This window comes from Lonchura striata, chromosome 4, assembly GCF_050655825.1.
Source record: "Lonchura striata isolate lonStrDom1 chromosome 4, ASM5065582v1, whole genome shotgun sequence".
Classification (NCBI taxonomy): Eukaryota; Metazoa; Chordata; class Aves; order Passeriformes; family Estrildidae; genus Lonchura; species Lonchura striata.
Genome location: NC_140706.1, coordinates 32,000,520 through 32,018,001, shown reverse-complemented (window position 1 = coordinate 32,018,001; position 17,482 = coordinate 32,000,520). Strand labels below are relative to the sequence as shown.

General features: G+C 41.8%; 1 protein-coding gene across 6 annotated transcripts in view; it reads right to left on the bottom strand.

Moving 5' to 3' along the window:
* Positions 1-16,177, bottom strand: part of ACSL1 (acyl-CoA synthetase long chain family member 1) — a 37,577-nt gene extending 21,400 nt beyond the window's left edge. Inside the window, exons 1-5 of one of the 6 annotated variants that reach the window (XM_085578730.1) lie at positions 16,149-16,177; positions 8,394-8,463; positions 7,421-7,648; positions 1,385-1,499; positions 956-1,020 (exon numbers count right to left, since the gene is read on the bottom strand). In XM_085578730.1, the coding sequence (XP_085434856.1) occupies positions 956-1,020; positions 1,385-1,499; positions 7,421-7,615 (375 nt within the window). In that variant the 5' untranslated portion in view covers positions 7,616-7,648; positions 8,394-8,463; positions 16,149-16,177. Of the gene's footprint in view, positions 1-955; positions 1,021-1,384; positions 1,500-7,420; positions 7,649-8,393; positions 8,464-15,489; positions 15,591-15,667 lie in introns of those variants that run through there. The other 5 variants (XM_085578729.1, XM_085578731.1, XM_021542493.4 and 2 more) reach the window with 5 other exon arrangements.
* Between the last annotated feature and the right edge of the window lie 1,305 nt (positions 16,178-17,482).

Genomic DNA, 17,482 nt, shown 5'->3' with positions numbered 1-17,482 from the left:
GCACATGAACACAGAAAAGGCTGTTTTGCTGTATCTGTATTAAATTTGAGAACTGACCCCAGAACAATGAAACATAATATTTCTGTTTAATCCACAGGCATTACATACACCCTCCTTTTACTTCCTTCTGTGCCTATGTAGCATTTCTCCCTTCAAAGAGCAAGAGAACAAGGAGGCAAAACCCACTTAGTTCTATTAACCAGCTTGGGAAGGCAATTATCTAAATTCTTTCTATATAGCACATGACTTGAAACCATGTTAGTCACATGACCCCAAAAGCAAAGCTTTAATAAAAGAGGTTGCACTTTGCAGCAAAGTCACCTTGGGAAAAAAGTGAGGTCTGTTGCACACAGAAGGTGTTTAATGACCTTAACAGTTTGTAATAGGCAAGGTTTATGCAAATTTGAAGACCAACTGATTAAATCAGGAACAACCTAAGTGTGAACAGCTGTTAATGGAGATTTGCATACAGATACTTGCAGGGATCAAGATACAGCATGCTGCCAGTTAGAAGCAGATCTGCTAGTACTCTATATAACCATCATTCAGACTATGGAGAAAAGGTCAGGATACCCAAAAACACCCATAGATAGAACTTCGCCTAGTGTAAAGATATTCCTCTTGGAAGCAAGCACAGTTTGAACCCCTGAACATTACTTCAAAGCTGCTGCACCTAAGTTCTAAATAATTCAGTACTGAGATGCCAAGATAACAGTTTTATTTCAGAATTTTTGGGGGCTTACGAAACAAGTGCAGGAGGTGCTCTTTTTCTCTCCCTTGCACATATATAAAGCTGCTCCTTTAAGATACTGTAACAGAAACTAGAATCTTTCTGCAATATTCTGCCACAACTTTAAAACATATAAACAATTCAAATTTGTTATATCACATTACTGGATGTTGTATCAATGGTTTCAGCAAGCAAAAGCAAGTCTAGCACTAAGAGACTACTTACCTCTTTATAGGAGATCCATTCATATGGTTCATTTGGTTTTCTAACACCAAGACATGGACCATTATCTAAAAAAAAAAAAGTTACTCAAAATTCACCTCAAACTCCTCTGTCCTGACAGCACTCTTAGTGTTAAGTCCCTAGATTCACAGCAGACACTTTCAGATGACAAATGGGGTTTTTACAGGGGTGCAGGAAAGGAAGCTGAGAAAGGACAGAGGCAACAAAGTTGGTTTAGGCCAAGGAATACAGCACTGACTTTATTCTCAGAACTGTTTCACAAAATAACAGCTTAATTTGTCCTCAAGAAAATTCACATCCAATGCATTCAGCATATAGCCAGACAGAGATCCCCTAGGCCCAGCTGCATTTCAAAAGAGTTCAAATATGTAGTTCTTGACATATTTAAAATATCTTTCATTTTAGACTTACTTGATACTTGTAAACCCCTTTGGAAAATATCATAAACTGTTCTCACATCATCATAGTAGTATGTCAACAGTTCATCGCTGCTGAGAAGAGAGGACCTTCGAGCATGCTCACTGCCCTAAGAAAAGCAATTAGAAAGGTTAGACACCCTTGTTGGCTGTAAATGAATGGAAATTGCTTGAAAGAATATTCTTCTTCAGAGAACTTGAGAATTATGCAAGGTTTTCTGGGATATTGTTTCAAGAATCAAACTGCTCCCTACATTACCAAAAACCTGCCAAGCAAAATCTTATTCATCAGCCACCTATGATAGCACAGAACAAATGAGAATAGTAAAGACTAACAAGGGGCACTTTGTTAAAAACACTTTAAGAAATATTTTACTCTATTGGTTCAGTATAGACCATAATTAATTTCATCAAGCTTTCTAAATCCAGCCTCAGAGCTGTCTAGACATAATATTAACAATCCAAATATATTTTTCTAATTAGGATTATAGAACCTAATCACACTTCAATATGTGGTTTTAAACCCTAAATTTTAAGCAAGGTCACCAACACCCTGAACAAGTGTTCTCATAAGCAAAATATTCTGTTCCAGATAGAGTCCTTTAATACAATTAAAACCCACATCTTACAAAAAAGAGCCTCCTGATTTATTTAAATGCAGTCAAGACAATACTATCTTGAAAATTAAAATCACCATTTTTTAGCTGTTGAGCACTTACATAAGCTAAAATTGGAAGTCAATACAAGAGTTTAGTAGTTCAGATTTAACACTGCCTTTTTCAGAGTGACTGATTAAATGATCTCATTTTATAGAGAGCAATCAAGTTTTACAAACTACAATTATGCAATTACTATTAGGCCACACTTGTTAATTAGTCCTGTTATGATGATAGACACCTACAAGCAAGTTCTTATCAGGAACAGCCCAGCTGGTTAAACAGAGGGTCTCTAGTAAACACTGTGTAAGATTTTCTCTATCAGTGTAATCAATTTCTGGCTCTTTCAGAAAGTCAAGCCCTAGACGATTCAAGCACAGATTTAGTCAGTCTATCATCCACAACTAAAATCTGTTCATATGTAGTCATAGGTTCTTCTCCTATTTTCAAAGTATCCTGGAAGACCAGCCATCCCCTGTTCATGTATAAGCTAAATAAATACAGGTTTATGTGCATATGTACCCATGTCTATAGAAATCATCTAGCACATAAGAGGCATAGAGAGGAAAAAAATATTTTTACACTAAAACAAGCCTAACTTGTTTTAGCAAAACAGTATGAGTAATGCAGTGCTTGCCACTCCTTTGACAGTAAGCAGAAACGTACACTGTGAACATGACCCAGAACAAGTTAATGAGTGGCTTACCTCTAAAACTTCATAACAACAGAAATTCAGGAATATACTTGCTCTCAGACCAACATCTACTCTACAGGAAATTAACAGATCACTTGTACATGCCTCTGCCTGGAAAGAAAAACAAGACTGCTTGCTTTATTTCACTGGGTTCTCAGATCTTGGGTAATCAAGGTCATTTTACAGATTTTCCCAGTGTTGCCACTCTGGAGCTAATCTAAGGAAGATCACACAATGTAGTTTGTTACCATGGTAATAACAAGTGCAATGTATCACTATGTCTGAGGTGCTACAATTCCTACATCAGGTGAAATACAACAGCTAAGCCATTCCTCAGCAAGAGTCAAGAAGTATTTGTTTCTCCTCATGTGGGCTACTACTATTTTGTTTACATGCCCTATTACACAGCACCACAAAAGCAATTTTTTCAGGGCCTGAGGCACTAACCAAATTTGAAGATGAGTTATCAGACAGTACACTGTTTAGATACAAGCCTGATAGCACTGTCCTTCTGAAAAAATAGAAACTGCAACAGACTGGTGTTGAAAAGTTCCCATTGGTTCTTAAAGGTTTTCAGTAATGGGAAACAAGAAACTTTCAGTTTTGCTTACTTTGTTGAAAATCCAGTTAATTCTACTTTACTATAGGAAAAATAACAGTCTTAGACTAAGTTTTTCTAAAAACCACCCAGCTGTTTTTCTGAAAAACACCCAGTGTGAAGGCAATAAGGACTTCAACATTATTGATGCAGTGAAATACTCCCAAACATGTTGAAGGTCAAACCAGGAGCATAATGCAAGGTATAAATTTACTCATCTACTAAGCAATAGAACTCATCGACATTTTGATTGAAAGCAGCAAGAACTGCTATTTTAAGACGTAATCCAAATGGTCCTTTATCCAGAATGTTTGTATAATATGAGCGAAAGTTATGTTTGCAGCAAACTTGTTTGAAGATCATTGGTCATTACCAATGATCTGAGTATCTCAGTCCCAGGACTGGAATGTTTAGCTGACTTCACACAGGTTAGTTGGATGGCATCTAACAGATCTGTCCAGTAAAAGGATAAGCAGCCAAAAAGGTTGTCAGTTTTAATAAGTGTTCTTATTAAAAGCAGCCATGCAATAAAATCTGATTGAGAACAGATTCTAGTTACTTGTGTAAAGCAGCCATTGCAGCAGCTCAGGGATTTGCAGGAAATTAACCTACTGCACATCAAGTGCTAGTCATTAAATAAAACCTTGGCATTGGTTAAAAATTGCAGCATCTGAGGGAAGCAGATTTATTCCACAACAGAGCATTCCACAACAATATATTACTCTACCAAGCTCTATTCAGGTCATATAAAGTAACTACTTTTGTTCAAGCCATGAGTTTGCTTCTTAGGATTAGCAGTAATGTCAGAACACACTGTAGACTCCACTATGCCTCAGCGACAAGAGAAATTTCTCTTTACCTGAGGGGGAGAGTATACTAGCAAGTGGTGCTTAGGTCACCAACATACTTATTCTGAGCAGCAAGTAGTATAAACCAGGGTTTTCAAACCAGCCATGTAAGTTTAAGCATGCTACTCCCTAAGTAAGCATACAGCACGTAAAACTGTTCATTCATAGGGAGATAAGCACAAGTGTAATCAAGTTATTCTTGAAAGATAAGGCACGCTAGGATTCCGGTAATGTATCAGAACAACATAAGAAGACTTGAAGTTGTCATGAGCAGAATACTTCTCTCCACATTCAAATATATTTCCTTAAGGGAACAAAACAGCCAGTCAAATCCAGTCTTACTTCTATAACATACTGACATTTTAATATTTATTTCTATCCTATTCTTCTACATAGCATAAGTTGGGACAAATAAAAGTTTTTAAAGCAAGATTTAATATATTTGACAGCCATACACCTGCACACAAAATCAGCAGCCAAAGTTATTCAGCTGTTAGTCATCAATGAAAAGAAAGCAATCTACAGGCAGACAGATCCAAAGCCAGGCTGATAGGGACTCTAGGCAACCTGGTCTAGTGCAATGTATCCCAGCCACTTCAGTAACTCTTTGCACTTATTTTCAATTACGTGTGCAATCTTTTTGCTCATCCAGGGATTATTAAAATGGGTCATGGGATGCTGGCCTACCAAATCAAAACTTTTGAGAGATGGGAAGTGACCTGGAACAACAGTAAATAGGACTTCTTTCTCCTACATGAAGTTATAAAGATCTGGTATCAAAACATGTAGAAACCCTACTCCAGCCAATGACCTCACTTATTCCTTTGGCATCTAACAAAGTTAAGTCACAAGTAAGAAGCAGAAGTTTATTTCTAGTTCAAATTTCCTTATGTAAGTGAACAGGTAGACTAGATAGTAAAATAGTAGCAAAGAAGCATTGCCTTCTGCCATGTCTTTTTTTGGAGCAACCACTCAGGCCTTTTAAAATCGTAGTGTTCAGGCAGAAAAAAATGTTTAGGCAATTTCAGAGCAGTATTCGATTTTTTTCCCTGTAGAAGTGACAACCCATCTTAACATATAAGAGAATTGAGTATATGAAGTTAAATTTTAAGCAAAATGTAGTGAGAACCTGAATCCTGAGCACTGTAATAAAATCACTGTTATAGGAGTAGCAATTCCAACAGCCAGCTGAAACTTGATTCAAAACATGCATTCTCATTTGATTACAATTTTAAATATTATTAATAGTTCAGATACAACCCTTAATGAAAACAAAAGTGGACAGATCTTACTCAAGATGTGCTCTAAGTTTGAGCTCTTATCACTACAACATGCTAACACACTCAAGTGTTTTTCATTTAAGTCTTATTAGTATTAAGCCCATTAAAACATTCTAAAGAGGCAGTGAAAAATAATACTGTTATCGCTATCTTGCTCTGATCAGAGCCAATTAGTGTAATTAGATCAATGACACATTAAGTAGCTTAGTGAAGCCTCATAATCAAACAATGATTTCAATCTCAGAATCCAGCAATGACAAGTAATTTAACTTGAAGAAGTAAAGGCAGTGAACTGAGATTGCTGTCAAGAGTCTCAAGCAAATATGCATTTGTCATGGGATTATGGACAGCTAAAAGCTACTGTCTTACCATCTTAAAATGCAATGCCCCCCAAAAATCTGCTGAAGTCTACACTGCCTAATAAGGCACTCCACAGCTGGAAAACTTGCACTGCTAGCTCATTCCAGCAGCCAAGATGTGCTGGTTTACAAGACTACTCTACCCATTGTCAACACATCTGCTAACAGACTTGGAAAAACTCACCAAGAAGAGACATCTAACTTCTAGATCCTTACTCTGCATGTCACTTGAATGTAGGTGTTCTTTTGGTAATTATCACAATGCGACTGCATTTTTTTGTTTCCCTTTTGCATACTTCTAGTAGCAAACCACTATTTGCTACAGTAACATGATGTGTCCATAAACTTGCTGTATGCTTCACTAAGAAGATTAGGAAATAAACTGTGAATGAAGGAGCCAACTAACGTGTCATTCTTCAATCTCAACAGTATGAAAAATTGAAAAAAGTGCCCAATTTAAAGTAATGACAGGAGTTTGCTAGAGTTCACGAAGCTGATCTACTGTACGTTTCAAACTCTGCCACATTTGTTTACATGAGTTTGTAGTCACATCTGCTCTTAAGCACAAGAGTCATGTTAATTCATTTAATGCAGGACAACTAGATGCAGTCTATCAACACAGAAGAATGTAGTGTAAAGGGAGACTTCAGTTCCAAGTATATATATATAAATCTATAGTAGTAGTCTCTGACTATCATCAGTAAGGCAAGAAGCTCTCAGCTTTACAATTCTACCCTTTGTAAGTACCTCCCTCAAAGATCACAACCTTGCAAAATTCCTCTTGCTTCAAAAGGAGAAAACACCTTGTCTATCCTGAAAAAAGAGAACACTCTTGAAAGAATAAGTATGATTCTGTAGTGAGCAAGAGAATCAATAAAAACACAACCCCAAAAAAACACCAGCCTTGCAATCTGTTGTCTATATTTGTTCACAAAGCAACAGTTTCTCCCACTGAGAGTCTTTTCCTATTGGACGTCACCTTTTAAAAGCCACCACCTAAAAGTAACTCTGCTTCTACAAAGTGTAAGACAAAAACTAAGCTAACATCCAGAGTTTAGCAGGTGGCTGGTTTAGCTTTAGCTTACTCTATGGCTGGAATCTCTTGGCAGACTAATATTTCTTTCCACAGATCATCTGAAGACAATTAGTACCCTCCTCATGCTTGTAACACAATATAAAGTCTCATGTGTCAGCTATTATACATTAAAAATAACAGAAGAGTAATTAGCCTAATCAGTATATACCAGTATACATACTCTGACCCCAGGACCTAATTTAATAGGTCGTCATGCAGTCAGGAATTGAAAACTACACTGTGCCAATTCTAACATAAACACGTTTTGTCACTAGTGAGATCAGAAGCTCAGTAGACTCAGCAAAGTCTTCTTCTCCTCTAATAGTTATTTCTTCAGGCCTCAAGTTGATTTTCAAACTCAGAAAGACAAAATAATGAGTTCAGCCACATTTCAGAAATATATTCTCCCCACACTACAGGTTTAGAAACACCCTAATGTAAATCAAGTGTTTGGTCTCTCCCAGTGCTGCATTCAGGGTTCAAATTTCAGTGAACTACAGCATCCATCAAGTGGCACTTACCTCTATTTCCACAGACTGCATTGCTAAATCACATGGTGGTTTTATTGCTTTTGGTCTTGTTGCATACCAGTAGGTTGTGAGAGCTGCAAAAGCACCGAAGCCCATCAGCGTATTTGTCGGAAGGGTGCGCACATACTGTCTGACATCCCCAAGTTCTGGCATTCGTAGGTATCTGAACAACTCATGTGCTTGCATTGCAGTTCAGTGCAGTTGTTCCAATGCTGGAATCTGTTGGTATGAAAAAAAGTCGTACAAAAAATCTGAAATCTGCTTCTGATTCACTGTTGCTGTAGGATAGCAACGTATGCTTTGTCCTACTGGCCTCCCACTGTCAAAAGAACTTAATCTGCCACTAAGCAGGCTATATCTTTAGCTATCCGTGCTGCAATTAAGTAAGCAAGCAATTATTAGTTCATACTCTAGAAAAATAGGTGGGGATGAGAAGAGGGAATTTCATCAGGGTTTTAGTATTGCTTTCAACAGAGACTGCACTCAAATTTTAAAAAAAGACAGACTTTTTGTTAAAGGAGAGAATTTCACAAAAGTAAAATAGATATTTGCAGAGTAGATGTACCATAAGATTGTTTAAACAGTAAGTCATCAAGGAGGGAAGTCTGGGAAATGAAGGGCAGGGACATATGTTATCTTGCCTGCATGTAACAGAGTATTCCAATCCTAAAGGAGCATAGCAGGAGCACGATTATTCTTTTCCTAAATCCAGTAAAATAAACTCTTTTCCACTCTCCCTTCAGACATGCACAGAAAGGTCAGTACAGCAAGCTGCTTTCAAAGCCAACATCCTCCCATAGCTCCTCCATGGTACTTAGCAAGTTTCCTATTTCTCCCAGCACCATGCCAGTAATTTATCTCTGGTCATGAGGCAGACTAAAGCAGTGGCAAACGAGGCCCACGGCAGCAGCACACAGCAATATAATCAAGCACAGGAAGCACATTTGATTTGTCACGTTCGCACAGAAGAAGAGCTGGAAGAGGCTGCTCCCTGCCAGCACTCACTGACACGGATATTCCACAGCAAGAACCAGCTGCAGAAAAAAAAGAAGGGATTGCAGTCAGCTCAGCTGGTGCTCTCCTCTACAGCCAAGGTCTCCCGGGACGTCTGTCACATGCAGAGCCCCGGCCGGTGCCCACTAGGGCAGAGGTGAGCGGAGCAGCCGGCCGCGCGGGGCCAATGGCAGCGGCGGCGCCCGGCCCGCCGCGCTCACCCCACCGGCTCAAGGGCGCCCGCGGCCCCACCGCCACGGCCGGCAACAGCGCGTCAAGAACAAAGGGATGCATTTACTTCGGTAATCTAGGTCCTAGCCATTTCCTACGGACAACAGAATTAAACAAATGTCCTAGAGAATGTCAAAAGAGGGAGCTGAAAGCTACAATCATGTTGTGCAAGGAGCCACCACTGCAGGATGGTGACACATGAGACTCTGAAACCCAAACGTGCAGAATTACATTTGTAAGTTTTAAGATTAAACTATACCCGGTTAACATTTCATATTTCTACAGGAAAATCTCTAGTTTACAGTCTGACCTTGAAACCCTTACTGCTGCAATCAGTTATTCAACCAAACAATAGAAAGGTAGTCTAGTTCACAAGAAGTCTAACCAGTATTTGGACAATATTTGCTAGAGACAGCAAAATAGTAATAAAATTAGGTCAAAGGGCCCATGATTTCACAACGTTAACAGGACAGGCTGAGGCAAGGTCATGAGTGGGGGCAGTCAGGATGGAGTAAAGTTCCATCTCTGGAACAATCCTAGACCATAGAGTAATCCCCAGCCAGCAGGCACTCCTCTCTCTCCCCCACACTTTTCTCTTCTGGTATAGCCTTAGGGCACAGGGCTGCATCACCTGGGCAGGCAGTGCAGGGCCACTACAGCAGTGCCTTTTTGTCATTTGCACAGCCATATACAGCAAACTATAATCAAAATCCACAACACATCAGGCTGTACCAATAGAAGGTAGAGATGAACTGAATATATAAACAAGCTCTTAATCTTCCTTATTGTAAAAAAGAATCAGTCATTGACTTAACAGCTACAATCAACATGCAATTGCTTTTTATGGACCTAATCATGTTCATTAGCATTGCAGGCATGAAAACTACTTCTTAAGTATTACTAGACACAGTTGAACAGTAAGAATAAAAAAGCTTCATACACCAACAAGGAAATCTGGGTTTAAAAGTTAATTTTACATTTATCATAGACACCATGTTATGAAACTAGACAAGGAGGTCTACGATGTGGCTAATGGCTAAGAGCAATCTTAGCCCTTCCCTCAGGCTCCACAATGAGCACCATTGACTTTTAAAACTGCTTTCCTGTCTGCATTAGTCATGAAGTGTCCTGCACACACACCATGATTTAGGCATGCAATGTAATTTAAATTACTCAAAAGGCTGTGATGCCTTTACAGGTAACAAGAACTGAAATAAACATCATTTCATTCACACAAGAGTCCCATTATAGTCAAGTATCAGCTATGATTTCAGCCTGGGCGAAGAGAAGAAATACACACCTCTGCTTTTAATTTCCATGACCAGTTGTTTTTAGGGAAGCCTACAATATAAAACTTTTCTTGAGCAGTTATACCACAAGTTATCAGGTATACAGTGATAAAACTTTTTGCTGCTTATGTTTATATTGAGAAAATAGCTTATTATACCTTCTGCCTCACCCACACAAAGACACAGTTTTCTGCAAGACTAAGCAATTGAAAGCTTTAACACTATCTGTTAAGTCATATGAGCTTGTCTTCCGGATTTAGCGCAAAGCCAGGTGTAACCAAGACAATAAATTCACATTCTTAACATACGCATCCAAATATACCCCATCAAGAAAAGAGGCTTCAATGCCTTTCAGCCTTTAAGTCATCTCAGTATTTAGTTGGCTCATGCTCCAATATCAGACATCCTGGGTTTTTATCATGACCAAGGAGAATGGTTTAGAGCCTTCACACCAAGATCTTCACAGTGGAGCTTGCATCTAGCTTCCAGTTTTTTCCTCAAGGAAGCACCCAGCTAAGTTTGCTCACTCAAGTAAAAAAAAGCCATGCTCTTTCCAAATTCTAGTTGTGCAATTCCTTCTTACGAAGCAGGATCTGGAACATAAGGGTCAGACTCAAACAGTGTGAGAAACAGCTGAAGACCAAAAGGAAGGAGATGCCAAATGAAGAGTACCAGTCAGTTTGCGACATGTATGGGGGGAAAGAGCAGAACTGACATTTGAGGTCAAAAGCACTTTTTTTCTCAATGCAATCAGTAGACTTTGGTCTTTTTTTCTAAAGGACCAGAGGGAAAGCAGTTCGGGTAATGAGGCAACACTGCTTCAGAGACAATTATCTGTCTTGATCACCTCCAGAGAAACAGTTCCCCCAGTGCAGCCCAAAATGGTACCCCTCTGAACTCAGTGTATCAATTTAGCTAAGGAGTTCTCTAAGTTTCAGACAAAGCCAGCTCTTTCCTCACACACACACACCCACCCTGCAGCACCCAAGACTCATTCTTTACAGCACAGCCAGTATCTCAAGGCAGTGACCCAAGTTGGCAGGGCTCTGCCGTTCTTTGCTGCTCCTACTCTCGGCATACAATGGTCTATTTACAGAGGGCAGCAGCCTGCCTATTGTCTATCCATAGCCAGACATCGTTCCAGTGCAACGGAAGAGAACAGGAGAGCAGCCACCAGCTTCTGTTTTGCAAAGAAAACAACCCCAAGAACCAATGGCCTTTCTTTCTCTGTTCTATTATTTAGATAAACAACACACTAGCACTGCCATAAAGACAGGTCCATCATATGGTGTAAAAGAACAGGCTGTGTTATTTCTACAACCTTTTGCAGGGAGGAGAAATCTACAAGACAAGTCACCCATCTCTTATTATGAGGAATACAGCACTAAGATGTTTTCATTATGATATGCTGAAACAGGGAACCAGCCACCGACATACCTTTGAGTTGTCCTGACAGCTACCTGCCACTGCAGTCTGTTTTTTTTTTCTTACTCTTACAGGTTACACTGCACAGCTCCCATGGATCTAATTTTTTCTTTAAGCCTTTCTCCACTCAGTCTTTGAAAGAACAAGTGCAGAATCATGTTCTATCCCCTTTATTATGTGTAACAGGTAGAACAAATAACTTTGGCTATTAACCTGAGAATTCCTTTTGTCTGAATAGAATATATAATCCTAATCTCAGAGTGCATTGACAATCACCTTAAATTTGAGTCAGTCCAACCTGTCCTAGGTAACACGCTTCCACAACCCTTTCCACACTAGCCAGGCAGTCACAAGGGAGGTGATCTGGCAAACACCATCTTTCTATATTAATCACAATGCTAGTTCTCAGCTACACATTAAGCACAAAACTGTAAACACTGCTTACAAGTCCTCACAGGATTTTCTGCCCATCCTGCAGTGAGAGGGGAATCTGACTGAGGTCTTGCAAACACCTGTAACATAGCCAAACTAACCAGCAAGCAAACCGTAACCACCTTCAAGATATAGCAAAGGAGCTTTGGTATTTGAGACCTGAAGGAGAAATCCTAGTTTAAGCTCTGTATAACAAACAGGACAGCAAGATGCCTACTGCGGTGCAACCTGTCATGTCATATATGAGGACTCATATATGACTCCTCAGCCAGAGAAGATTTGTCTGAACAAACTAAATACATTGAACTGTTTAATCCACTACTATTACCTCCTCACTACCACCCTGGCACCTCCCCAATTTAAAAAAAAAAAAAAAACAAAAACAAAACCAAAATCTTACCCAGAAATCAGCTTGTTCACCCAGCCAAGCATGAGAGCTATAAGCCTTCCTTTTAAAACAGTACCATATTTACCTTCCTGCAACAGTGAAGAGGAAAGAACTAGAGAACTGTTAATAAGGAACACAATCCTGGCAAGAAGGAACCACCAGGTCCTTAATATTCACACCTCACATCCAACTCCTCTCCAGCTCCTTAAGTCAGGTTCTCAGCAGGGCATCATGCACTGGGGTGATAAGTTGCCTCTACTGGTTCAGTTTCTGTTCCTGCATTTGGGACAAGGCAGAACTGGAGGGAACCAACCTACAAGCTGGATTCAGACCCATAAATTAGGACACAGTGACTTACTCCATAAAGTGCAACCAAAGTTAAGGCTTCTGCCACAACCTTTAAGGAGCACAAGATCTGAAACTGGCATGTCAAGGTTCTGTTCATATCAACAAGGAAAGTCACAGGCCTGTCCTCAGACATTTGGCCTCAGTCCCCTTGCAATCAAGTAGAACTCCACCTGGATTCTTGCCTCTCAGTGATGTCCAGTAAGTAATCTGAGTGCACACTGGTGAGGTCACTGGAGTTTATTCAAGTTCAGGAGTTGAAACACGTGACAAGAATCTGCTCAATGTCTTTTGTGCAAATATAGTCCTCCAACAACATTTGGTAACTCTGTATATAAAGGAAAACCAATACTTACCGCTAAAACCTTTCAGAGCATGATCGACTAAAGTTACCTTTAATCCATGCCTATACATACACACCATGGCACTAAGCAGTCTTACTGGTTTCTCATCTCCAAAAACCAGATAAGATGCCTGTAAATATTTATTTTTCAGCCTACACCGCTATCCATTAGAATTGCATCCCTGCAACTCTGATTTGCAAGTACATCATGGCACTACTCTGTCAATCTAGTGTCATTCCAAACATAATTTAGATGAAAACCACCCTACAGAACCAAACAGCTTTTTTTGTGGAATGATCTACTCAGCTTGAGTAGATCATACAAACTTATTCGTTCTACTTCTCCCAGGAAAAGGCTACTATCCACAAAGCCCAGTATGCAATATCAAGCTAACACATGGTTTAAGTGCTTACTTGAGACTCTGTGAGAAGGAGTTTCTCACTCATACTTCCGATACCTGAACTCTCACAGAAAGCAACCTCGGTCAGGCACGCTAAGACCCATTGCACTGCACTGGATAGGGTTTACATCCAGCAGGTTACAGAAAAAATAACCCTTAACATGCTGAGACTGGAAGATCAATAAGTACTTATGAGAAGCAATTGGTTCACTGAATGACTTCCCAACACCAGCAGCCCAAAAAATAGTATGACAAACAGAACAATCTTTTGACCACAGGTATTAAAGTATGCCTGCATCTACTCTTAGTCAGTGATAGTACGTATTTCTTCTTGCTTTCCCAGGAAACCAATTCAAGCTTACCTGGCTATTATTGCAGTCTGACTGCAGAAGTCAAATTTCCAAAACACGGCACATGCAGCATCAAACTAAAAAGCTTAAGAGTTCTGGGTTCAAGAACAGTCATTCATAAAACAAGGGAGAAATTGTCTTCTGGAAATGGGACATCATGCACTTCTGCTATAGCACTTAAATAGTTCAACTACAAAAGCAATATCCATTTTTCCTCTACATCTCTATAAAATCATGCAAGCTGTTTTCAATCAGTTTTGAGCAAACTACTATTATGAAGATTCAAATCCTAACCAAAAAAAGTATTTTACTATCACAGAATGGTTTGGTTTGAAAAGGACCTTAAAGATTATCTAGCTCCAAACTCCCTGCCAAGGGTAGGGAATCATATTTTACCCTGCGTAGATGAGCAATTCTCAACACGAAAGGCAGCAAGAGAGCAGAAGCCTTATGCTATCAAGTGTCCTTGTTTCAGGAGTCAGGTGGGATCTGCGGAAATGCAAGCCCCACATCCGCAGGCAGGGCTCAGCCTACAGCCTGTAAAGGTCAACACTGTACAGCAGAGCTTCCCTGAGCCACACAGCATTGTAAACTCCTCCACAAAACCATTCACCAATGAATAAACCATCACCCCTCTCACTTTTAAAGATTTCTAGGGAGTTACCACTGTTACACTTAGTATAGTGAAATATTTAACACATCTGAACTTTTAATTTAGCATAGCAGAGATCTTGGAAGTATAAGAAAGAAAAAAAAACCTTTTACTCTGCCCCACTGGAGAGCAACACGCACAAAACAGGGAAGGTACAACCCACCTCTGCCTCCTCCCAGAAACCCCATGAAGTATTCCTTCCCAGTGAAGCAAAGAGATAGGAGAACCAGCCACACAGACTTTGCTCTAAAAACAGGCAAGTCACTTACCTACACAAATATTTCAAAGTTGTCTTACCATCCACTAAAAATTGCTGATTTTGTTTTTTCTACCAATATAAACCTTGTACTTGTCCTTGAAGCAAAAGGCTACTTGGAGATTTTCTTCTCAAAACCTGAAGACTAGCTTCCAACCTCATGTAGGCCAAGTTGTAGAAAACAACACCTACCAAATTTAGAATCTACTTTTGTAAATTCATCGTAATCATGCAATCCTCAGACTAGGCTAAAGCTGTTTACTTAAGACCTTGAATTGATAACACAACACACAATAGCTACTTGTAATGACAAGCTTTAGATTTTTTCCATCAGCCATCTTTCAAACGTTTCCCCATCCCAATAAAAGCAAGCTACATATCCTTAAACTTTAAAAAGGCAGTAACAGCAAGAGTTCATGAGGAACTCCATGTATCAGTTTTTGCATTATTAATACTGCTATTGTTGCAAGAGGAAGAGAAAGGTATTTTTCAGTAAACTCAATGCCCTCTTATATTCAATTTCTTGATGCAAGAAATCTGATCCAAATCCTGGGGCTGAGAAATCTCCGCTTGTGAGATTGAGAGCATGTTCCAAAGCAAAAAGGCAATAATAAACTTTCCTGGCCAGGCTCAGGAGAGTGCATGATTCCCTGTAAAGCAATGCAGATGGAAAAGAAAATCTATTAACACCACATGGATGAGGTCTGTTCTTTCCTATCACAGAACCTGACCATCATATCTCAAATGCTAACCCAAGTGAGGCAGACTTTTAGATTACGTAGTCCAAGAGGGTGTCCCTAATACTCCAGACAGCTCACAGACATGCCGTTTAGAAATTTAGATGGCTTCAAGTGTTGCAATTCCTGTTCAACAGGAACAAGAAATGTATGCATCCTAGAACAAAAGCATCGGGTAACCAGGCTAAAGCTCGGTGCCGTAGCACTGCAAGTCCTACCTAGCAGCAGAAGAGGCCTACGAAGTTAAAGCCACTCAACCTTCCATTTTAATTTTTCCATTTTAGGCCAGTTTGGCTCACGCTGCATTTCCATACGCACTCTAAGCTGCTTTAAAGCAAGAAGAAAAAAAAGCTGCATCAAGTACACCCTGCATTCATGCCGGAAAGAACACCCTACCTGAAGGCAAAGTCCGGCAGCTAAAGGAAGGTGAAGCCCCGGGATCAGCAGGCAGCGCCGCGCTGCCCAGCCCCGCTCCCTGCTGCCCGGCCCGGCCGAGCGCTCACCCCGCCAGGCCGAGCCGGGCCGAGCCGGGCCGGAGGGCAGCGCCGGCGCCGAACAATGCCCGGCCACCCGAGCTGCCGCAGCGCGGGGGAGGCCGGACACAGACAGCTACGCCTTCCTCAAGGCTTCTGCGCGAGGGGATGCCGAGCCGGCCCCGGGGGCCGCTGATCCCACTGCGGGCCGGGAAGGAAAGCTCCGTGGCCCCGCGAACACAGGCTCCAGGGACCGGCGGCAGGATGGGACGGGACAGCCCGGCCCGCGGGGACAGCGGCCGCGCACAGCGCCCCGGCCCCCGGCAGGCCCAGCCAGCCGCCCCGGTGGCGAGCTCCTGGCGGCCCCGGCCCCGGCGGCAGCAGTGCCCCCGAACCCCGCTCACCTCCCGGCAGCAGCAGCGAGCACGGCTGTGCGCGCCGCCCCGGCGCCGCCCTATTTAAGCCGAGCACGGCGGGAGCGGCGTGTGCGTGTGCCGAGCCCGCCCCCGCCGCCCCCGCCCGCCCGCGCCGCCCGGCGGGGGCTGCGGCTCGGCCTTCTCCGTGTCTGCCCCCGTCCCGCCCCTTCCCTTGCCCCCGTCCGCAGCAACTCGCACAAACCCGCGGGAGGGCGCGGGAATGTTGTACTGCGGGGGCACAAATGGCAGAGATGCGCAGGGAGCTGAGAGGAGCGCTGGCGCTACTGCGACTTAATACCTTAAAGGTCGGGGTGACAGCTTGCAAATCAAGGGCTTTCTTACGGCTTCCGAAAGGACATCTGCAGCCGGTATAAATATGCTAAAAGGACATATGTTGACGTATGAAGGTGTTAGAAGAGGACAACGACCTTGTTGTAATTTGTTGCTTACCTCTGCCAAACTTTTTTTTGTGAGGTGCTGTGAATTTGAGGGGCATATTGAGGCAGCCGGGGCTTTATCAGGACCCTGATAGTTATCACAGAATCATAGAATGCTTTGGTTTGGAAGGAACCTTAACGATCGTCTAGTTCAATGCTTCTGCCATGGGCAGGGACACCTTTCACTAAACCAGGCTGCTCAAAGCCTCATCCAGCTTGGCCTTGAACATTTCCAGGGACATGGAATCTACAGCTTTGCCAGGCAACCTGTTCTCGTGTCTCACAACTCACATAGCAAAGAATTCCTTGTTCAGGTCAAATCTAAACCCACCCTCTTTCATTTTAAAAGCCATAACCTCTTTTCCTATAATTAAATGCTTGAGCAGAAATTCCCTCTCCAGCTGTACTGCAGACCCCACACCCTCACTTCAGATATTGGAAGGCTGCTGTGCTGTTTCACCAGAGCCTTCTCTAGGCTAAGCAACCCCAACTCCTTCACCCTGTCTTCAAAGGAGAGGTGCTTCTGATCATCTTCGTGGCCCTCCTCTGGACCTGCTTGAGGATGTCCATGTCCACCATGTGTTTGGGACCCCATAGCTGGATGTAGTATTCCAGATAGTGTCTCATGAGAGCAGTGCAGTGGCAGAATCCTGTCTCATGCCCTGCTGGCCACACTCCTTTTGATGCAGCCTAGGACACCTTTGGCTTTCTAGGCCACAAGTGTGCATTTGCTGGCCCACATCTAGCCTCTCATCCACCAACACCCCCAAATCTTTCTCCCCAGGGCTACACCTCAATCTGTTCTCTGCCCAGCCTGTATTCATGCTTGGGATCACCCCAACCCAGGTGTAGGACCTTGCACTTGGCCTTGTTGAGCTCTATGAG